This window comes from Pseudophryne corroboree, chromosome 7, assembly GCF_028390025.1.
Source record: "Pseudophryne corroboree isolate aPseCor3 chromosome 7, aPseCor3.hap2, whole genome shotgun sequence".
Classification (NCBI taxonomy): domain Eukaryota; kingdom Metazoa; phylum Chordata; class Amphibia; order Anura; family Myobatrachidae; genus Pseudophryne; species Pseudophryne corroboree.
Genome location: NC_086450.1, coordinates 290945005 through 290969167, shown reverse-complemented (window position 1 = coordinate 290969167; position 24163 = coordinate 290945005). Strand labels below are relative to the sequence as shown.

The following is a 24163-nucleotide window of genomic DNA, read 5'->3' as shown; positions in this document are numbered from 1 at the left end:
CGCGGGAGTGTACAGCGCCGCTGGGGGAGAGATGGAGCTGCAGCAGGCAATGTCTACTGACATCCAGCACAATCTGTGCCTCTACTGCAGCCCTTGTAGTAGTCTTTTTTCCTCAGAAAAAGCTTTTTCTGGAGCTGCTGTGAGCAGCTCTTCCTGTTACATGCTTGCACTGCAAGCATCAACTACAAACTAAGCTCCTGTGCACGGAGGCGGGGTGATATAGGAGGCGGCGCTATGCATCTTGGGAAGAAGGTCAAAGCTTTTGAGCCTGTTGGTGCTTCGGATCAAGATCCTACTCTACACACCCCATTATCCATTCCTTGTGGAGCCCAGTGTACCCCGCAGCAGAAATATAATATAAGTATATCTTGTGAAATACCTATATCAGTTAACAAACCTGACGCACTTAGCCCCCTCAGGTTACAGAATATAGGAGTAGCAAGCTGAGTGAAATACACGAGATGGAAGCCACGCAGCAGCTACATGCACACACACATATAGTCACAAATGTACAATGCAGAAGTTATACTCAACAATAAAACTGCACTGGACTAGCAATACAAAGCGATACTCAGTATAGCTATATAGATATATATGTAAACAGTAGATATAACAAAACACAGTAAGTAATGGATGTATATCACAGGGTGTTTGTACCACACAACCCTGACTGTATGCACTCTTTCTTAACCAACACTGTCCACTGACAGGTAGAATACTTAAGTGTCCTGTAAAATGCACAGCGCTGACGAGCAGGTGGCTTTACAGAGGAGGATTTGCCCCAGCAGTCCCAGAAACAGCACAGCTCCATGTAATGGCGGCTGACAGGGAGTGAGGGAGATATACATGCAGCTCCAGGGCGGGAACATTTACCCAAATGGCGCCCCGGGGCTGGGGGAGGGGCTACAGGTTAGGCCTTATCCCCCTGCTGGCTTCCCCACCGGGCGCTGCGGGCTGTAATGAAACAGGTTTTACATAGACAAAACCCCACCTGTGCCCTGTGTCCCGAAGGCTAGTGGAGCGGCTGCCCCTTAAAGTGTCCATGCCAGCGTGCACGGCCCGCCTCCCACGGCTGCGCTGGATCGCGATTACAGCGGGCCAAAGAGACCCCTTACCTCCCCTTTGAATGCGGCCACACGATCCTGGAGACAGCGGCGAGTGTGTGACTAACGTAGAGAAGAACACCGGAGCCTCTGCTGTAGTGACCCGGCAACCAGGGCGCGGGAGTGTACAGCGCCGCTGGGGGAGAGATGGAGCTGCAGCAGGCAATGTCTACTGACATCCAGCACAATCTGTGCCTCTACTGCAGCCCTTGTAGTAGTCTTTTTTCCTCAGAAAAAGCTTTTTCTGGAGCTGCTGTGAGCAGCTCTTCCTGTTACATGCTTGCACTGCAAGCATCAACTACAAACTAAGCTCCTGTGCACGGAGGCGGGGTGATATAGGAGGCGGCGCTATGCATCTTGGGAAGAAGGTCAAAGCTTTTGAGCCTGTTGGTGCTTCGGATCAAGATCCTACTCTACACACCCCATTATCCATTCCTTGTGGAGCCCAGTGTACCCCGCAGCAGAAATATAATATAAGTATATCTTGTGAAATACCTATATCAGTTAACAAACCTGACGCACTTAGCCCCCTCAGGTTACAGAATATAGGAGTAGCAAGCTGAGTGAAATACACGAGATGGAAGCCACGCAGCAGCTACATGCACACACACATATAGTCACAAATGTACAATGCAGAAGTTATACTCAACAATAAAACTGCACTGGACTAGCAATACAAAGCGATACTCAGTATAGCTATATAGATATATATGTAAACAGTAGATATAACAAAACACAGTAAGTAATGGATGTATATCACAGGGTGTTTGTACCACACAACCCTGACTGTATGCACTCTTTCTTAACCAACACTGTCCACTGACAGGTAGAATACTTAAGTGTCCTGTAAAATGCACAGCGCTGACGAGCAGGTGGCTTTACAGAGGAGGATTTGCCCCAGCAGTCCCAGGAACAGCACAGCTCCATGTAATGGCGGCTGACAGGGAGTGAGGGAGATATACATGCAGCTCCAGGGCGGGAACATTTACCCAAATGGCGCCCCGGGGCTGGGGGAGGGGCTACAGGTTAGGCCTTATCCCCCTGCTGGCTTCCCCACCGGGCGCTGCGGGCTGTAATGAAACAGGTTTTACATAGACAAAACCCCACCTGTGCCCTGTGTCCCGAAGGCTAGTGGAGCGGCTGCCCCTTAAAGTGTCCATGCCAGCGCGCACGGCCCGCCTCCCACGGCTGCGCTGGATCGCGATCACAGCGGGCCAAAGAGACCCCTTACCTCCCCTTTGAATGCGGCCACACGATCCTGGAGACAGCGGCGAGTGTGTGACTAACGTAGAGAAGAACACCGGAGCCTCTGCTGTAGTGACCCGGCAACCAGGGCGCGGGAGTATACAGCGCTGTTGGGGGAGTGATGGAGCTGCAGCAGGGGATGTCTGACTGACATCTAACACTGCTACAGCCCTTGAAGTCTTCAATTATTCTTTCTTCTGAAAAATAGCTTTTTCTTAGGGCTGCAGGAGCCCTCCTGTTGTATGCCTGCTTACTGCATGGCGCCAACTTACAAACTGAGCTCCTGTGCACAGAGGCGGAGTTATAGAGGAGGCAGCGCTGTGCATCTTGGGAACAGTCAAAGCTTTGAGTCTGTTGGTACCTCGGATCAAGATCCTACTCTACACCCCGATGTTAATCCTTATGGAGCCCAGTGTACCCCGCAGCAGAAATAAAAAACTTAGAAATCACATGTACATAAGTATTCACAGCCTTTGCCATGAAGCTCAAAATTGAGCTCAGGTGGATCCTGTTTCCACTGATCATCCTTGAGATGTTCCTACAGCTTAATTGAAGTCCACCTGTAGTAAATTCAGTTGATTGGGCATGATCTGGAAAGGCACACACCTGTCTATATAAGGTCCCACACTTGACAGTGCATGTCTGAGCACAAACCAACCATGACGTCAAAGGAATTGTCTGTAGACCTCCAAGACAGGATTGCCTCAAGGCACAAATCCGGGGAAGGCTACAGAAAAATATCTGCTGCTTTGAAGGTCCCTATGAGGACAGTGGCCTCCATCATCCGTAAATGGAAGGAGTTCGGAACCACCAAGACTCTTCTGAGAGCTGGCCGGCCGTCTAAACTGAGCAATCGGGGGAGAAGGGCCCTAGTCAGGGAGGTGACCAAGATCCCGATGGTCACTCTGTCACAGCTACAGCATTCCTCTGTGGAGAGAGGAGAACCTAACAGAAGGACAACCATCTCTGCAGCAATCCACTAAGCAGGCCTATATGGTAGACTGGCCAGACGGAAGCCACTCCTTAGTAAAAAGCACATGGCAGCCCGTCTGGAGTTTGCCAAAATTCACATGAAGGACTCTCAGACCGTGAGAAACAAAATTCTCTGGTCTGATGAGACAAAGATTGAACTTTCTGGCTTGAATGCCAGGCGTCACATTTGGAGAAAACCAGGCACCGCCAATACCATGCCTACAGTGAAGCATGGTGGTGGCAACATCATGCTGTGTGAATGTTTTTCAGCAGCAGGAACTGGGAGACTAGTCAGAATAGAGGGAAAGATGAATGCAGCAATGTACAGAGACATCCTGGATGAAAACCTGCTCCATAGCGCTCTTGACCTCAGACTGGGGCGACTGTTCGTCTTTCAGCAGGACAACTACCCTATGCATACAGCCAAGATATCAAAGTAGTGGCTTCAGGACAACTCTGTGAATGTCCTTGAATGGCCCAGCCAGAGCCCAGACTTGAATCCAAATGAATATCTCTGGAGAGTTCTAAAAATGGCTGTGCACCGACGCTTCCCATCCAACCTGATGGAGCTTGAGAGGTTCTGCAAAGAGGAAGGGGCGAAAGTGCCCAAAGATAGGTGTGCTAAGCTTGTGGCATCATATTCAAAAAGACTTGAGGCTGTAAGTGCTGCCAAAGGTGCATCAACAAAGTATTGAGCAAGGCTGTGAATACTTATGTACATGTGATTTTTTGTTTTGAATACATTTGCAAAAATCTCCCCCCAAAAATGTTCACACCGTCATTATGGGGTACTGTGTGTAGAATTTTGAGGGAAAAAAATTAATTTATTCAATTTGGAATAAGGCTGTAACATAACAAAATGTGGAAAAAGTGAAGCGCTGTGAATACTTTCCAGATGCACTGTATTATGATATAATCCGCAGGAAGGAGGGGGGTTAATATACATTAATAGGCTAACAAAATGTTAGAGTCACCTAGAAAGAATAAAAGTAAAAATAAGAATTTACTCACCGGTAATTCTATTTCTCGTAGTCCGCAGTGTATGCTGGGTACTCCGTAAGGACCATGGGGAATAGACGAGCTCCGCAGGAGACTGGGCACTCTTAAAAGAAAGATTAGGTACTATATCTGGTGTGTACTGGCTCCTCCCTCTATGCCCCTCCTCCAGACCTCAGTTAGGGAAACTGTGCCCGGAAGAGCTGACATTACTAGGAAAGGATTTGGAATCCAGGGTAAGACTCATACCAGCCACACCAATCACACCGTACAACTTGTGATAACTATACCCAGTTAACAGTATGAACAACAACTGAGCCTCATTCAACAGATGGCTCATAACAATAACCCTATAGTTAAGCAATAACTATATACATGTATTGCAAAAAGTCCGCACTTGGGACGGGCTCCCAGCATCCACTACGGACTACGAGAAATAGAATTACCGGTGAGTAAATTCTTATTTTCTCTGACGTCCTAGTGGATGCTGGGTACTCCGTAAGGACCATGGGGATTATACCAAAGCTCCCAAACGGGCGGGAGAGTGCGGATGACTCTGCAGCACCGAATGAGCAAACTCAAGGTCCTCCACAGCCAGGGTATCAAACTTGTAGAATTTTGCAAAAGTGTTTGATCCCGACCAAGTAGCAGCTCGGCAAAGTTGTAAAGCCGAGACCCCTCGGGCAGCCGCCCAAGAAGAGCCCACCTTCCTCGTGGAATGGGCTTTTACTGATTTAGGATGCGGCAGTCCAGCCGCAGAATGTGCAAGTTAAATCGTGCTACAGATCCAGCGAGCAATAGTCTGCTTTGAAGCAGGAGCACCCAGCTTGTTGGGTGCATGCAGGATAAACAGCGAGTCCGTTTTTCTGACTCTAGCCGTCCTGGAAACATAGATTTTCAGGGCCCGGACTACGTCCAGCAACTTGGAATCCTCCAAGTCCCGAGTAGCCGCAGGCACCACAATAGGTTGGTTCAAATGAAACGCTGATACCACCTTTGGGAGAAATTGGGGACGAGTCCTCAATTCTGCCCTGTCCATATGGAAAATCAGATATGGGCTTTTACAGGACAAAGCCGCCAATTCTGACACACGCCTAGCTGAGGCCAAGGCCAACAGCATGACTACCTTCCACGTGAGATACTTCAACTCCACGGTCTGAAGTGGCTCAAACCAATGTGATTTTAGGAAATCCAACACAACGTTGAGATCCAAAGGTGCCACTGGAGGCACAAAAGGGGGCTGAATATGCAGCACTCCCTTAACAAACGTCTGAACTTCAGGCAGTGAAGCCAGTTCTTTTTGAAAGAAAATAGACAGGGCCGAAATGTGGACTTTAATGGATCCCAATTTTAGGCCCATAGTCACTCCTGACTGTAGGACATTGTGGAATAGTAACCCCGTCCCTGTTGAAGGAGGAGAACTTTGATTATCACCTGCTGAAGGTACAGCTTGTGAATTGCCACCAGTACTACCTCCCTTTCCTTGGGAGCAGCTGGCAAGGCTGATTTGAGGTAACGGCGAGGGGGAGACGCCTCGAACTCCAGCTTGTATCCCTGAGATACCACTTGTAGAACCCAGAGATCCACCTGTGAGCAAACCCACTGGTCGCTGAAGTTCCGGAGACGCGCCCCCACCGCACCTGGCTCCACCTGTGGAGCCCCAGCGTCATGCGGTGGATTTAGTGGAAGCAGGGGAGTATTTTTGTTCCTGGGAACTGGCTGTCTGGTGCAGCTTTTTCCCTCTACCCCTGCCTCTGGGCAGAAAGGACGCGCCTCTGACCCGCTTGCCTTTCTGAGGCCGAAAGGACTGTACTTGATAATGCGGTGCTTTCTTAGGCTGTGAGGGAACCTGAGGTAAAAAAGTCGACTTCCCAGCTGTTGCTGTGGATACGAGGTCCGAGAGACCGTCCCCAAACAATTCCTCACCCTTATAAGGCAAAACCTCCATGTGCCTTTTAGAATCAGCATCACCTGTCCACTGCCGAGTCCATAATACTCTCCTGGCAGAAATGGACATTGCATTAATTCTAGATGCCAGCCGGCAAATGTCCCTCTGTGCATCTCTCATATATAAGACGACGTCTTTAATATGCTCTATGGTTAGCAAAATAGTATCCCTGTCAAGGGAATCAATGTTATCTGACAGGGTATCAGACCAAGCAGCTGCAGCACTACACATCCATGCCGAAGCAATTGCAGGTCTCAGTATAGTACCTGAGTGTGTATACACAGACTTCAGGATAGCCTCCTGCTTTCTATCTGCAGGCTCCTTTAAGGCGGCCGTATCCTGAGACGGCAGTGCCACCTTTTTTGATAAGCGTGTGAGCGCCTTGTCCACCCTAGGGGAAGTTTCCCAACGTAACCTGTCCGTTGGCGGGAAAGGGTACGCCATTAGTAACCTCTTAGAAATCACTAATTTCTTATCTGGGGAACACCACGCTTCTTCACACAATTCATTTAACTCATCAGATGGGGGAAAAGTCACTGGCTGCTTTTTCTCCCCAAACATAATACCCTTTTTAGTGGTAACCGGGTTAATGTCAGAAATGTGCAACACATTTTTCATTGCCGTAATCATGCATCGGATGGCCCTTGTGGACTGTACATTTGTCTCATCCTCGTCTACACTGGAGTCAGACTCCGTGTCGACATCTGTGTCTGCCATCTGAGGTAGCGGGCGTTTTTGAGCCCCTGATGGCCTCTGAGACGCCTGGGCAGGCGCGGGCTGAGATGACGGCTGTCCCAAAGCTGTTACGTCATCGAACCTTTTATGCTAGGAGTTGACACTGTCGGTTAATACCTTCCACATATCCATCCACTCTGGTGTCGGCCCCGCAGGGGGCGACATCACACTTATCGGCTCTTGCTCCGCCTCCACGTAAGCGTCCTCATCAAACATGTCGACACAGCCGTACCGACACACCGCACACACACAGGGAATGCTTTGACTGAGGACAGGACCCCACAAAGTCCTTTGGAGAGACAGAGAGAGAGAGTATGCCAGCACACACCAGAGCGCTATATAACTGAGGGATTTACACTAACACAAAGTGAATTTTCCCCCAATAGCTGCTTATATCACCTTTTGCGCCTAAATTTATGTGCCCCCCCTCTCTTTTTTACCCTTCTTGTAGTGTATACTGCAGGGGAGAGCCTGGGGAGCGTCCTTCCAGCGGAGCTGTGAAGAGAAAATGGCGCCGGTGTGCTGAGGGAGATAGCCCCGCCCCCTCCGCGGCGGGCTTCTCCCGCTTTTTTAATAATGTTAATGGCAGGGGATTAGGCACATATACAGTTTATAACTGTATTATGTGCACATTTGCCAAAAGGTATACTTATTGCAGCCCAGGGCGCCCCACCCCAGCGCCCTGCACCCACCAGTGACCGGAGCGTGTGGTGTGCTGTGGGAGCAATGGCGCACAGCTGCAGTGCTGTGCGCTACCTTATTGAAGACCGGAGTCTTCAGCCGCCGATTTTCTCCTGGTTCTTCCGTCTTCTGGCTCTGCAAGGGGGACGGCGGCGCGGCTCCGGGAACGGACGATCGAGGTCGGGCCCTGTGTTCGATCCCTCTGGAGCTAATGGTGTCCAGTAGCCTTAGAAGCACAAGCTAGCTGCAAGCAGGTAGGTTTGCTTCTCTCCCCTCAGTCCCTCGTAGCAGTGAGTCTGTTGCTAGCAGATCTCACTGAAAATAAAAAACCTAACAAATACTTTCTTTTCTAGTAAGCTCAGGAGAGCCCACTAGGTGCATCCAGCTCTGGCCGGGCACAGATTCTAACTGAGGTCTGGAGGAGGGGCATAGAGGGAGGAGCCAGTGCACACCAGATATAGTACCTAATCTTTCTTTTAAGAGTGCCCAGTCTCCTGCGGAGCCCGTCTATTCCCCATGGTCCTTACGGAGTACCCAGCATCCACTAGGACGTCAGAGAAATACAATTTATAACGTTTAATGTAAAGACATGAGAAAAACAAGCAATTCATAAAGAAATCCAGGCTGTGTGTTTCCTAATAATCTTCTGTATCAATAATAGAGTGCTATATAGCTGATTCGAAAACATACCCCACTTTTGGACCGATTTTATTGTTTTGGGCATCTAAAAATCCCAACTAAACGGGACAGTTTACATGCCGAAACATTTGTCACAATTTAACAGTTGTTTGGGCGCCCATGCATATCGCGCCGAAACAGACCGGATTTTGCCGCCTAAAATGGCTACAGTCGTCTAAACTCCTGCTTTGGTCCTCAAACTCACGTTTGGACGTCCAAAGTGCCGAATTTGCACATATTTTTTCTCACACCTCAAGAAGCTGCGAGAAAAAAAATGTAACCTCTGCGGCTGGTGAACACCCAAACGACATACGCGAAAGAAGTGTTTATTGATGTTATCTTGTGTTTCTGTATTTTGTAGCATTATTTCGCATTCATATTGAATTTAGGCTTGATATTAAACTTGACAATTTCCCTTGTTAACTGTACAGAGCTGGAGTTTTACCATTTTACTATGTGAAATCGGTTGTGAGATTGTAAGTTTATTATAGTGATTAAATTAAACCGAGGTACAGTTACTCCTGTCTAACTTCTGGCACAGGATTCTAAAACAAATAATGTAAATGCTTTTTTACCTGTATAGGTAAATCACACAGCAAAGGGTCTTGTACTAACATGGCAAGCCCTTCCTGGAATATGTCTACAACCTCTGCATGTGGCAATTCTTCTTCTGCATCTTCCTGCTTAATTTCGCCCAGTAGATCTTCTATGTTATTACCATACTCTGATTCCATTTTTACATCCATTTCCTAAAAATAACAAAAAATAAAAAAAGGACTCCATTAAAGGAAAATAATACTCAATAAGCACAAAATATAATTTCAACTTTTCCATGTTCGGATTACATTACTGGCTTGCACATGGCTTACTGCAGTTTGTAATTTATACTAACTACACAACTTAATAGCTTTTGTCTGAGTAAAACAGGCAGAGTTATTTGTTAATGCAGCCCTTGGATATGACAAAAAGCTGCTACAAGTGATACTATTGTACGTAATAAAAAGAGTGCAGCACACTACAATGGGCTAGATGCATCATCGCTTGGAGAGTGATAAAATGGAGAGAGAATAAACACCAGCCAATCAGCTCCTAACTCCCATGTCACAGGCCCTGTTTGAAAAAGTTAGGAGCTGTTTGGCTGGTAGTTTATCACTTTCCATTATATTACTCTCCAAGTGATGATGCATCTAGCCCTAAACCACCTATGATTACATACAGATTGCAATTATGGAGCAAAAAGGAGAGTTATGGTAGACTTACCATTGTTAACGCTCTTTCTGCAAGGTAAATTGGGTTCCACAGGGAAACATCGGGGTGTAGAGTGGATCTTGATCCAGAGGCACCAACAAGCTAAAGATTTAGGCTGTCCCAGGATGCATTGAGGCCTCCTCTATAACCCTGCCTCCAGGCACTGTGAGCACAGTTCCATTAACCAGTCCAATGCATGAGCAGGTAAGAGAGAAGGTGGATTTTAGTCACATAAAACCACATTCTCACGACAGGAGAAGGGACCAGCGACTAATGCCATTCAAACCTATAGAAGCTAGGTGCGTCAGGGTGGGCGCCCTGTGGAACCCGATGTACCTCGCAGAAAGAGAGAGTTAACAATGTTAAGTCTACCATAACTCTCCTTTTCTGCAGCAGGTTACATTGGTTTCCACAGGGAAACATCGGGAATGTCCTAAAGCAGTTTCTCAAGGAAGGGGGCTCGTCTTAGGGGGTATGAGAACCCGGCGTCCAAAGGAAGCATCATGGGAGGCGGAAGTATCAAAGGCATAGAACCTAATAAACGTGTTCACAGAGAACCACGTAGCCACCTTGCACAATTGTCCTGTGGACGCGCCTCGGCGGGCCGCCCAAGAAGGTCCAACAGACCGAGTAGAATGGGGATTAATAGCAGCAGGAGCTGGGAGACCAGCCTGCGCATAAGCTTGGGCAATCCCCATTCTAATCTGTCTGGCCAAGGTTTGCTTATTCGCAGGCCAGCCACGTTTATGAAACCAAACAAAACAAAAAGGGAATCTGACCTCCTGATAGAGTCAGTCCTCTCCACATATATACGGAGAGCCTGTACCACTTTCAAAGACCGCTCTTTGGAGGACAAATTAGAAGAGATAAAGGCCAGAACCATAATCTCTTGGTTAAGGTGAAAAGATTACACCACCTTAGGTAAATAACCTGGGCGCAATCTAAGAACTGCCCGATCACAATGAAATATTAGAAAGGGTGGACGACAGGACAATGCGCCCAAGTCCGACACCCTTCTTGCAGAGGCAATAGCCAGTAAAAACAAGACCTTGGCCGTGAGCCATTTAAGGTCCACCGTCTCAAGAGGTTCAAATGGAGACGCTTGCAGCGCATTCAGGACAACAGACAGATCCCATGGAGCCACAGGAGGGACATCGGTAGGCTGAACCCGTAAGACACCCTGAGTGAATGTATGAATGTCAGGAATAGACGCAATATTTCTCTGAAATCATACCGACAAGGCAGATATGTGATCCTTGAGGGAGCCCAGATAAAGGCTCTTTGCAGAAAAGCCAGAATTCTGGTAGTTCTGAATCTGTATGCATCATAATTCTTATCAGCACACCAGGTGAAGTAAGAATTCCAGAGCCTGTAATAAATCCTAGCAGATGCCGGTTTGCGAGCTTATAACATAGTTTGGATGACCGCCTCAGAGAATCCTTTGGCTCTCAGGAGTGATGCTTCAAGAGCCACGCCGTCAAAGCCATCCTGGCCAGGTCTAGATAAAGACAAGGGCCCTGTACGAGGAGGTCTGGGCGCAGACATATATATTGGTAGATGCTCAATTAGCTTAGTGATATCATTCAGGTGCTCGAAAGGGAGGGGTATTTCTGAGCAAGAAAAAAGGCAATTGGTTTCCCCCAACACCTTGAATGATAACAGTAACCAGATATAAATCCCACATAATAATAGAATTCAGAGATCTTTTTTACACATATTTGCGCAAATGTGTGGTTAAGCCCCAAAGCCGCTTCAAGGCGTATCTGTATATTTGGGGTCCCTAGCACTATATCTAGGTGCAGGGTGTGGCACCCCAAAACACAAGCATAAGCCAGAAAGCCCAGCGTAGCATACTAGTGAAAAAACTATAGTGTTAATAAATTAGTATTTAGGAAGCCGAAGCTATAGAGAGGGTGATACAAACATGAAATGTAATTAAAATAGAGAAATAGTGTTAAAAAATTAATAAGTGAAAAGTGTTAATAGAATGTAAAGGTATGCCACACTACAGCCATCCAGCTCAGCCAGTCCAGAGGCACCACACCTCACACCTCCATTACCCCAATCTGGGTCTAATATTAACCAGCAAGGAGCCACATTATAATGGCTCCTTACTACAATATGTCTAAGCTAAGAGCTACCTACATTGGAGCAACCCCATAATGCTCCATGTGGCATGTCAGGGCCTGCACCTCCTCCTAATGCAGGAACCGCTCTGCCTCTCACAACAGACATATATTGGTAGATGCTCAATTAGCTTAGTGATATCATTCAGGTGCTCGAAAGGGAGGGGTATTTCTGAGCAAGAAAAAAAGGCAATTGGTTTCCCCCAGCACCCTGAATGATAACAGTAACCAGATATAAATCCCACATAATAATAGAATTCAGAGATCTTCATTACACATATTTGCGCAAATGTGTGGTTAAGGTCTCGGCGCAGAGAAAGTAGAAAAGGACGCTCTGTCGTGAGACCCTGCAGGTCTGAGAACCAATGCCGTCTGGGCCACGCTGGAGCGACTAGAAGTAGAAATCCTCCTTGTTTGAACTTCTGCAGGACCCTGGGCAGGAGTGACACTGGAGGGAACACGTAGGGCAGCCGAAAGTTCCATGGAATTGCCAGTGCGTCAACGAACACTGCTTGAGGATCCGTGGTCCTTGATCCGAAGGCCAGAACCTTGTGATTGTGTCGAGTCACCATCAGGTCTACGTCTGGTAGGCCCCACTTGTCCACTAGAAGTTGAAAGACTTCTGGATGAAGACTCCACTCTCCGGCATGCACGTCCTGGCGACTGAGGAAGTCCGCTTCCCAGTTTAGGATGCCCGGTATGAACACTGCCAATATTACTGGCAGATAGCGTTACACCCAAAAAAGGATATTTGACACTTCCATTATAACCATGCTTCGAGTGCCGCATTGATGGTTTATGTATGCCACCGTAGTGGCATTGTCTGACCGTGCTTAAACTGGCCTGTTCTGTACAGAGGCAGGGCGAGAGTCAATGCATTGAACACCGCCTGCAACTCCAGAATGTTCATTGGGAGGAGTGACTCCTCCTTGGTCCACAGACCCTGAAAAGAGTGTTCTTCCAACACCGCACCCCATCCCCTCATACTGGCATCAGTTGTCAGCAGGACCCAGTTGGGGATCCAGAAGGGACGGCCCCTGCTCAATTGCTGGTCCTGGAGCCACCAGGTCAGCAACAGACGGACCTCCGGTGTCAAAGTGATCATGTGAGATCTGATCAGATGAGGTAGGCCGTCCCACTTGGAAAGGATTCACCTCAGCAGAGGGCGATAATGAATTGAGCGTATTCTACCATTTCGAATGCAGACACCATCAGGCCAAGTACTTGCATTGCAGAGTTTATCAAAACTCTGGGAGACAAAGGAAGCATCTTATCCTGTCTTGAAGTCTCAGGACTTTTTCTGGAGACAGAAACAGTCGTTGACTGTGTGTGTCCAGGAGTGCCTCCAAATGGCGCCATGCTCTCAGCTGGGACCAGCGAGAATTTCTTCCCAATTGATGAGCCACCCGTGGGCTTGTAGGAAGCTTACCGTCAGTTGTAGATGACTTAGGAGGACATCATAGGAGTTTGCCAGAGTCAGCAAGTTGTCCAGATATGGCAGGATCCTGACTCCCTGGCGACGGAGATGGGCCGTCATTACAGCCATGACCTTGGTGAAGATCCGAGGAGCCATAGCCAGTCCAAATTGCAAAGCCTGGAACTGCTAGTGGAGGTTGCCAATAGCAAACCGCAGATACTGCTGATGGGACACGGCAATAGGTATATGTAGGTATGCATCCTGTGTATCCAGAGATAACATATAGTCTCTGGGATCCATAGCCAGTATAGTTGAGCGCAGTGTTTCCATAAGGAACTTTGACACCGTTACAAACTTGTTCAGTGATTTAAGGTTGAGTATAGGCTGGAAAAGGAGATTTATTTTAAGACTTACCATTGTTAAATCTCTTTCTGCAAGGTACAGTACACTGGATTCCACAGGGAATAGCATCGGGGTGTAGAGTTGGATCTTGATCCGAGGCACCAACAGGCTAAAGCCCAAGATGCACTGCACTGACTCCTCTATATCCCCGCCTCCAGGCACTGTAGCTCAGTTTTGTTAACCAGTCCAATGCATTAGCAGGTAAAAGAGACGACAGTAGTTATTAGCCACATATAACCACATTCTCACGAAAGGAGAAGGTAACAGCGGCTAATGCCATTCAAACCCAAAGAAGCTAAGTGCGTCAGGGTGGGCGCCCTGTGGAATCTAGTGTACCTTGCAGAAAGAGATTTAACAATGGTAAGTCTTACCATAAATCTCCTTTTCTGCAGCGGGGTACACTGATATTCCAAAGGGAATAACATCGGGGATGTCCTAAAGCAGTTCCTTATGGGAGGGGACACACTGTAGTGGGCACAAGAACCCGGCGTCTAAAGGAAGCATCCTGGGAGGCGGAAGTATCAAAGGCATAGAACCTGATGAACGTGTTCACTGAGGACCACATAGCCGCCTTGCACAATTGTTCGGCAGGCCGCCCAAGAAGGTCCAACAGACAGAGTAGAATGGGCCTTGATAGTAGCAGGAGCAGGAAGTCCAGCCTGTACATAAGCATGTGCAATCACCATTCTAATCCATCTGGCCAAAGTCTGCTTATTTGCAGGCCAGCCACATTTGTGAAAACCAAAAAGGACAAAGAGAGAATCAGATCTCCTAAGAGAGGCGGTTCTCTTCACATATATACGGAGAGCCCGTACCACATCCAAAGACGTTCTTTGTAGGACAAAGCAGGAGAGATAAAGGTCGGAACCACAATCTCTTGGTTAAGGTGAAAAGACTACACCACCTTAGGCAGATAACCACGGGGAGTTCTAAGAACCGCACGGTCACGGTGAAAAATTAGAAAGGGTGACCGACAGGATAAGGCACCCAAGTCTGAAACCATTCTAGCAGAGGCAATAGCCAGAAAAACTAAAACCTTAAGTGTAAGCCATTTAAGATCCACAGACTCAAGAGGTTCAAACGGAGACTCTGGTAGGGCATCCAGAACAACCAACAAATCCCAAGGAGCCACAGGAGGAACATAGGGAGGTTGAATCCGTAAAACACCCTGAGTGAAAATATGAACGTCAGGACAAGTCGCAATTTTTCTCTGAAACCATACCGACAAGGCTGAAATATGAACCTTGAGGGAGGTCAGACGAAAGCTGAAGTCCAGGCCCTGTTGCAGAAAAGCCACGAGTTTGGCAGTACTGAACTTGTATGCATCATAATTCTTAGCCGCACACCAGGTCAAGTAAAAATTCCAGACCCTATAATAAATCCGAGCTGAAGCCGGTTTACGGCGATCATAGTTTGAATGACCGCCTCAGAAAATCCTTTCGCCCTCAGAACTGAAGCGTCAAGAGCCACGCCGTCAAAGCCAGTCGGGCCAGATCCTGGTAGACACAAGGGCCCTGAACGAGGAGGTCTGGGCGTTGCTGAAGTAGAAGAGGACGCTCTATCAAGAGACCCTGCAGGTCTGAGAACCAATGCCCTCTGGGCCACGCTGGAGCGATTAGAAGTAGTAATTCTCCTTCTTGCTTGATCTTCCTTATTACCCTGGGCAGGAGTGACACATGAGGAAACACATGGCAGCCGAAAGTTCCATGTAATTGCCAGTGCGTCCATGAACGCTGCTTGAGGATCCCTTGTCCTTGCTCCGAAGGCCAGAACCTTGTGATTGTGTCGAGACGCCATCAGGTCTACATCTGGTAGGCCCCACTTGTCCAATAGGAGTTGAAATACTTCCGGATGAAGGCTCCACTCTCGGACGTGTATGTCCTGATGACTGAGGAAGTCCGCTTCCCAGCTGAGGACCCCCGGAATGAACACTGCCGAGATGGCTGGGAGATGGCGTTCCGCCCATTGAAGAAACCTTGACACTTCCATCATTGCCATGCTGCTTCGAGTGCCACCTTGATGATTTATGTACGCTACCGTGGTGGCGTTGTTCAACTGTACTTGAACAGGCCTGTTCTGTACCAGAGGCAGGGCCAGTTTCCGAGCATTGAATACTGCCCGCAACTCCAGAATGTTTATCGGAAGGAGAGATTCCTCCCTGGTCCACCAACCCTGGAGAGTGTTGCTCCAACACCGCGCCCCAACCCTGCAGACTGGCATCCATCGTTAGGACTCAGTTGGGGATCCAGAAGGGACGACTCATGCTTAATCGTTCGTCCTGGAGCCACCAGCTCAGAGACAGACGAACTTCCGGAGTCAAGGAAATCATGTGAGACCTGATCCGGTGAGGCAGGCCGTCCCACTTCGAAAGGATTAACCTCTGCAGAGAGCGAGAATGAAATTGAGCGTACTCTACCATGATGAAAGCAGACACCATGAGGCCTAGTACTTGCATCGCCGAGTGTATCGATACATGAGGGCGAGAGAAAGCATTGTATCCTGTCTTGAAGTTTCAGAACCTTATCCGGACACAAGAACAAACATTGGTTATGTGTGTCCAGTAACGCCCCCAGGTGTACCATGCTCTGAGCAGGAACCAGTAGAAGAGCCACCAGTGGGCTTGCAGGAATTGGACCGTCAGCTCCAGATGACGGAGAAGAACCTCTGGGGAGTTTGTCAGGATCAACGAGTCATCCAGATACGGCAGGATTCTGATACCCCGACGGCGTAGAAGGGCAGTCATGACCTTGGTGAAGACTTGCGGAGCCGTGATCAGTCCAAAAGGCAAGGCCCGGTATTGATAATGTAGGTTGCCAATAGCAAACCACAGATATTGCTGATGCGACATGGTAATAGGTATATGTAGGTAAGCATCCTAAATGTCCAGGGATAACATATAGTCCTTGGGCTCCAAAGCCAGAACAATAGAGCGAAGAGTTTCCATACGGAATTTGGAAACCTTCACAAATTTTCAGAACTAGGAACAGCGTTGAATAGTACCCCCTGCCTCTCTGAGCCAAAGGCACCGGCACTATCACTCCTGTTTCCAGGAGGGATTGTACAACCAAATGTAGAGTTTTTGCTTTTAACGGATCCGAAGGGATATTTGTCAAGCAAAACTGGCGAGGGAGACGTTTCTTGAAAGAGATGGCGTATCCGTGAGTGACGACTTCCCTCACCCAGGCGTCTGAAGTGGTCTGTAACCATACCTGGGCAAACTGCAGAAGTTGGCCTCCCACCCTGGGATCCCGGGTGGGAGGGGCAACCCAGGAACGTTTAGGTTTGGGCTTAGAGGTTTTGGAAGTGCGTGCCTGTTTCGGGTACGCCTGACCCTTTGCTTTACTTGGAGGTCGAAAGGTGGTACTTTTAGCCTTCGGAGTCGAAGGATTAGTACTCGGCAGACATGCAGTTTTAGCAGACGCTAAGTCAGCAACAATCTTGTTCAGATCTTCCCCAAAAAGGATGTTTCCCTTAAAAGGGATCACTTCCAAGGTCTTTTTAGAGTCCAGATCCACAGACCAGGACTGCAACCACAGAATCCGGCGAGCCAGAATGGACGTAGTAGACGCTTTGGCTGCCAGCACACCGGCATCAGAGGCCACCTCCTGTATGTAATGAGAGGCTGTGTTAATATATGAAAGACACTGGCATTATCAGAAAAATTAGAAGGTAGCTCTGCTGCAACCTCTTAAACCCAGGCTTCAATAGCTTTTGCAGCCCAAGAAGCCGCTATAGTATGTCTATGCACAGCACCCGCAAGAGTGTAAATAGACTTCAAGCAACCCTCCACATGCTTATCCGTCGGTTCCTTCAGAGAGGTGACTATAGTGACAGGCAGAGTAGAAGACACCACCAGACGTGCAACATGAGAGTCCACCAGAAGTGCTGTTCCCAATTTTTACTTAACTCTGCAGCAAGGGGATAACGAGCTAGCATCTTTTTAGACAGGGAGAATTTATTTCCTGGAGACTCCCAGGATTCCGGACGTATTACAACTAAATGGTCAGAATGTGGCAAAACTAATTTAGTAACCTTCTGACGTTTGAACTTATCAGGTTTCTTAGACGTATCTGGAGGTTCAGTTTCATCATCGATCTGAAGAATCAGTTTGATAGCCTCCAAGATGTCAGGAACATCCACCTGTGTTGTAGATTCCCCATAGAAGCATCTGAATCAGTGTCTGATGGGTCAGTATAGCTTCATCGGATGAAGTATCCGAAACATGCGTGGATTGGGAGGAAGAAATGGCCCGCTTAGATGACCCTTTGGTCCTAGGGGGGCGAGGGTCAGGCTTTTGTTTAACCAAAGACTGATTTAACTGCTGTAACGGAGTCGACAGAGAATCCACCCATGGTAGATTTACAACAGGGACAATATGTGATTGTACGGGCACAGGAGGTCCCACAGGGGGCGCAAGTCTCGTTACTAGCGTAGTCAGTAAATTAGAAAAAGCAGCCCAAGGTGGAAATTGGTGTGCCACCGATGCTGCAGGCTGACCGAGGGGTACAGAATGCCCTATACCTGGACCCTCAGCTGGAACATTTTCCTCAGATAAATCCGCAGCGTCAGCACTGCATGACGCAGAGTCAGCCACGGATCTCCCGCCTTGTGACGCAAACATTATTGGAGAATGTAGCTCTAGGGCGTAACAGTACAATATAGCCAGACACAGTACCTGACAGAAAACCCCTGTGGAGTGTGATTGCTATGCAGATCACAAACAGAGGATTTAAGTGGTATATGGTGACTGAATTACACAAAGAAAAGTACCAAACAGTATATCCTGTGAAACACTATCTATATATATATATACATATATATATATATATATATATATATATATATATATATATATATATATATATATATATATATATATATATATATGACCCTGATGCACTTAGCCCCCGTCAGGGTACAGAGTATAGGGATAGCAATATGTGTGAGATACACGGAATAGGAACCACACAGCAGCTATTGGCACACACAGTCACATATACTATGCAGAAATTATTACAAATGACAATAAGACTGCACTGGAATAGCAATACTAAGTAAAGCTATGTATGTATACAGATATAACAATGCACAGTAAATACTGGATGTATATCACAGGATACTTGTACTAAATAATAAGAATTTACTTACCGATAATTCTATTTCTCGTAGTCCGTAGTGGATGCTGGGGACTCCGTCAGGACCATGGGGAATAGCGGCTCCGCAGGAGACAGGGCACAAAAATAAAGCTTTAGGATCAGGTGGTGTGTACTGGCTCCTCCCCCTATGACCCTCCTCCAAGCCTCAGTTAGGATACTGTGCCCGGACGAGCGTACACAATAAGGAAGGATATTGAACCCCGGGTAAGACTCATACCAGCCACACCAATCACACCGTATAACTTGTGATCTGAACCCAGTTAACAGTATGACAAACGTAGGAGCCTCTGAACAGACGGCTCACAACAAATAACAACCCGATTTTTTTGTAACAATAACTATGTACAAGTATTGCAGACAATCCGCACTTGGGATGGGCGCCCAGCATCCACTACGGACTACGAGAAATAGAATTATCGGTAAGTAAATTCTTATTTTCTCTAACGTCCTAAGTGGATGCTGGGGACTCCGTCAGGACCATGGGGATTATACCAAAGCTCCCAAACGGGCGGGAGAGTGCGGATGACTCTGCAGCACCGAATGAGAGAACTCAAGGTCCTCCTCAGCTAGGGTATCAAATTTGTAGAATTTTGCAAACGTATTTGTCCCTGACCAAGTAGCAGCTCGGCAGAGTTGCAATGCCGAGACTCCCCGGGCAGCCGCCCAGGATGAGCCCACTTTCCTTGTGGAATGGGCCTTGACAGATTTAGGTTGTGGCAAGCCTGCCACAGAATGTGCAAGTTGAATTGTGCTACAAATCCAACGAGCAATCGTCTGCTTAGAAGCAGGAGCACCCATCTTGTTGGGTGCATACAATATAAGCAGTGAGTCAGACTTTCTGACTCCCGCCGTTCTTGAAATATATATTTTCAATGCCCGGACCACGTCCAACAACTTGGAATCCTCCAACTCGTTAGTAGCCGCAGGCACCACAATAGGCTGGTTCAGGTGAAACGCTGACACCACCTTAGGCAGAAAATGAGGACGCGTCCGCAGTTCTGCCCTGTCCGTATGGAAAATCAGATATGGGCTCTTATATGATAAAGCCGCCAATTCTGATACTCTCCTGGCTGAAGCCAGGGCCAGTAGCATGGTAACTTTCCATGTGAGATACTTCAGCTCCACCGATTTGAGCGGCTCAAACCAATGGGATTTGAGAAAATCCAAGACTACATTAAGATCCCACGGTGCCACTGGGGGCACAACCGGGGGCTGTATATGTAGTACTCCTTTTACAAAAGTCTGGACTTCAGGAACTGAAGCCAATTCTTTCTGGAAGAAAATCGACAGGGCCGAAATTTGAACCTTAATGGACCCCAATTTGAGGCCCATAGACAATCCTGTTTGCAGGAAATGTAGGAATCGACCCAGTTGAAATTCCTCCGTGGGGGCCTTCCTGGCCTCACACCACGCAACATATTTCCTCCAAATGCGGTGATAATGTTGTGCAGTCACCTCCTTCCTGGCCTTTACCAGTGTAGGAATGACCTCTTCCGGAATGCCTTTTTCCTTTAGAATTCGGCGTTCAACCGCCATGCCGTCAAACGCAGCCGCGGTAAGTCTTGGAATAGACACGGTCCCTGCTGAAGCAGGTCCCGTCTTAGAGGTAGAGGCCACGGATCCTCCGTGAGCATCTCTTGAAGTTCCGGGTACCAAGTTCTTCTTGGCCAATCCGGAGCCACTAGTATCGTTCTTACTCCCTTTTGCCGTATAATTCTCAGTACTTATGGTATGAGAGGCAGAGGAGGGAACACATACACTGACTGGAACACCCACGGTGTTACCAGAGCGTCCACAGCTATTGCCTGAGGATCTCTTGACCTGGCGCAATACCTGTCCAGTTTTTTGTTGAGGCGGGACGCCATCATATCCACCATTGGTTTTTCCCAACGGTTCACAATCATGTGGAAGACTTCTGGATGAAGTCCCCACTCTCCCGGGTGTAAATCGTGTCTGCTGAGGAAGTCTGCTTCCCAGTTGTCCACTCCCGGAATGAATACTGCTGACAGTGCTATCACATGATCTTCCGCCCAGCGAAGAATCCTTGCAGCTTCTGCCATTGCTGTCCTGCTTCTTGTGCCGCCCTGTCTGTTTACGTGGGCGACTGCCGTGATGTTGTCCGACTGGATCAACACCGGCTGACCCTGAAGCAGGGGTTTTGCCAGACTTAGAGCATTGTAAATCGCTCTTAGCTTCAGTATATTTATGTGAAGAGACATCTCCAGGCTTGACCATACTCCCTGGAAGTTTCTTCCTTGTGTGACCGCTCCCCAGCCTCTCAGACTGGCATCCGTGGTCACCAGGACCCAGTCCTGTATGCCGAATCTGCGGCCCTCTAACAGATGAGCACTCTGCAACCACCACAGAAGAGACACCCTTGTCCGTGGCGATAAGGTTATCCGCTGATGCATCTGCAGATGCGATCCGGACCATTTGTCCAGCAGATCCCACTGAAAAGTTCGTGCGTGGAATCTGCCGAATGGAATCGCTTCGTAAGAAGCCACCATCTTTCCCAGGACTCTTGTGCATTGATGCACAGACACTGTCCCTGGTTTTAGGAGGTTCCTGACAAGTTCGGATAACTCCCTGGCTTTTCCTCCGGAAGAAACACCTTTTTCTGAACCGTGTCCAGAATCATTCCCAGGAATAGCAGACGTGTCGTCGGGGTCAACTGAGATTTTGGAAAATTCAGGATCCACCCGTGTTGTTGCAGCACTAGTTGGGTTAGTGCTACTCCGTCTTCCAGCTGTTCTCTGGATCTTGCCCTTATCAGGAGATCGTCCAAGTAAGGGATAATTAATACGCCTCTTCTTCGTAGAAGGATCATCATTTCGGCCATTACCTTGGTAAAGACCCGAGGTGCCGTGGACAATCCAAACGGCAGCGTCTGAAACTGATAATGACAGTTTTGCACCACGAACCTGAGGTACCCTTGATGTGAAGGGCAAATTGGGACATGCAGGTAAGCGTCCTTTATGTCCAGGGACACCATAAAGTCCCCTTCTTCCAGATTCGCTATCACTGCTCTGAGTGACTCCATCTTGAACTTGAATTTTTGTATGTACAGGTTCAAAGATTTGAGATTTAGAATAGGTCTTACCGAGCCGTCCGGCTTCGGTACCACAAATAGCGTGGAGTAATACCCCTTTCCCTGTTGTAGGAGGGGTACCTTGACTATCACCTGCTGAGCAAACAGCTTGTGAATGGCTTCCAATACCGTCGCCCTGTCTGAGGGAGACGTTGGCAAAGCAGACTTTAGGAACCGGCGAGGGGGAGACTTCTCGAATTCCAACCTGTAACCCTGAGATACTACCTGCAGAATCCAGGGGTCCACCTGTGAGCAAGCCCACTGTGCGCTGAAATTCTTGAGTCGACCCCCCACCGTTCCTGAGTCCGCTTGTAAGGCCCCAGCGTCATGCTGAGGGCTTTGCAGAACCCTGGGAGGGCTTCTGTTCCTGGGCAGGGGCTGCTTGCTGCCCTCTCTTACCCCTTCCTCTGCCCCGAGGCAGATATGACTGTCCTTTTGTCCGCTTGTTCTTATAGGAACGAAAGGACTGCGGCTGAAAAGACGGTGTCTTTTTCTGTTGGGAGGGGGTCTGAGGTAAAAAAGTGGATTTTCCGGCAGTTGCCGTAGCCACCAGATCCGATAGACCGACGCCAAATAATTCCTCCCCTTTATACGGCAATACTTCCATATGTCGTTTGGAATCCGCATCACCTGACCACTGTCGCGTCCATAAACTCCTTCTGGCAGATATGGACATCGCATTTACTCTCGATGCCAGAGTGCAAATATCTCTCTGCGCATCTCGCATATAAAGGAAAGCATCCTTTAATTGCTCTATAGTCAATAAAATACTGTCCCTATCCAGGGTATCAATATTTTCAGTCAGGGAATCCAACCAGACGACCCCAGCACTGCACATCCAGGCTGAGGCGATGGCTGGTCGCAGTATAACACCAGTATGTGTGTATATACTTTTTAAGGTAGTTTCCAGCCTCCTATCTGCTGGATCCTTGAGGGCGGCCGTATCAGGAGACGGTAACGCCACTTGTTTTGATAAGCGTGTGAGCGCCTTATCCACCCTAGGGGGTGTTTCCCAGCGCGCCCTAACCTCTGGCGGGAAAGGGTATAATGCTAATAACTTTTTTGAAATTAGCATTTTTCTATCTGGGTTAACCCACGCTTCATCACATACATCATTTAATTCCTCTGATTCAGGAAAAACTACAGGTAGTTTTTTCACCCCCCACATAATACCCCTTTTTGTGGTACTTGTAGTATCAGAGATATGCAAAGCCTCCTTCATTGCCGTGATCATATAACGTGTGGCCCTACTTGAAAATACGTTTGTTTCATCACCGTCGACACTAGATTCAGTGTCTGTGTCTGGGTCTGTGTCGACCGACTGAGGTAAAGGGCGCTTTACAGCCCCTGACGGTGTCTGAGACGCCTGGGCAGGTACTAACTGGTTTGCCGGCCGTCTCATGTCGTCAACTGATTTTTGTAATGTGCTGACATTATCACGTAATTCCATAAACAAAGCCATCCATTCCGGTGTCGACTCCCTGGGGGGTGACATCACCATTATCGGCAATTGCTCTGCCTCCACGCCAACATCGTCCTCATACATGTCGACACACCCGTACCGACACACAGCAGACACACAGGGAATGCTCTTATCGAAGACAGGACCCCACTAGCCCTTTGGGGAGACAGAGGGAGAGTTTGCCAGCACACACCCAAGCGCTATAATATATATGGGAACAACCCTATATAAGTGTTGTTCCTTATAGCCGCTTAAATATATAAAAATATCGCCAAAATATGCCCCCCCTCTCTGTTTTACCCTGTTTCTGTAGTGCAGTGCAGGGGAGAGTCCTGGGAGCCTTCCTCACAGCGGAGCTGAGCAGGAAAATGGCGCTGTGTGCTGAGGAGAATAAGCCCCGCCCCCTATTCCGGCGGGCTTTTCTCCCGGAGTTTTAGACATTTGGCATGGGTTAAATACATACATATAGCCTCAATGGCTATATGTGATGTATTCTTTTGCCATAAAAGGTATTATATATTGCTGCCCAGGGCGCCCCCAGCAGCGCCCTGCACCCTCCGTGACCGTCTGGTGTGAAGTGTGTGACAACAATGGCGCACAGCTGCAGTGCTGTGCGCTACCTTCATGAAGACTGAAGAGCCTTCTGCCGCCTGTTTCCGGACCTTCAATCTTCAGCATCTGTAAGGGGGGTCGGCGGCGCGGCTCCGGGACGAACCCCAGGGTGAGACCTGTGTTCCGACTCCCTCTGGAGCTAATGGTGTCCAGTAGCCTAAGAATCCAATCCATCCTGCACGCAGGTGAGTTGAAATTCTCTCCCCTAAGTCCCTCGATGCAGTGAGCCTGTTGCCAGCAGGACTCACTGAAAATAAAAAACCTAAAAAACTTTTTCTAAGCAGCTCTTTAGGA

The 24163-nt window shown here is 48.2% G+C and overlaps 1 protein-coding gene across 6 annotated transcripts in view; it reads right to left on the bottom strand.

The window, feature by feature from the left end:
• SNRNP25 (small nuclear ribonucleoprotein U11/U12 subunit 25) overlaps window positions 1–24163 on the bottom strand; it is a 137437-nt gene that overhangs the window by 77067 nt on the left and 36207 nt on the right. For all 6 annotated transcript variants that reach the window (XM_063934217.1, XM_063934220.1, XM_063934218.1 and 3 more), the window contains one exon: window positions 8934–9107. In XM_063934217.1, the coding sequence (XP_063790287.1) occupies window positions 8934–9107 (174 nt within the window). The remainder of the gene's footprint in view (window positions 1–8933; window positions 9108–24163) is intronic.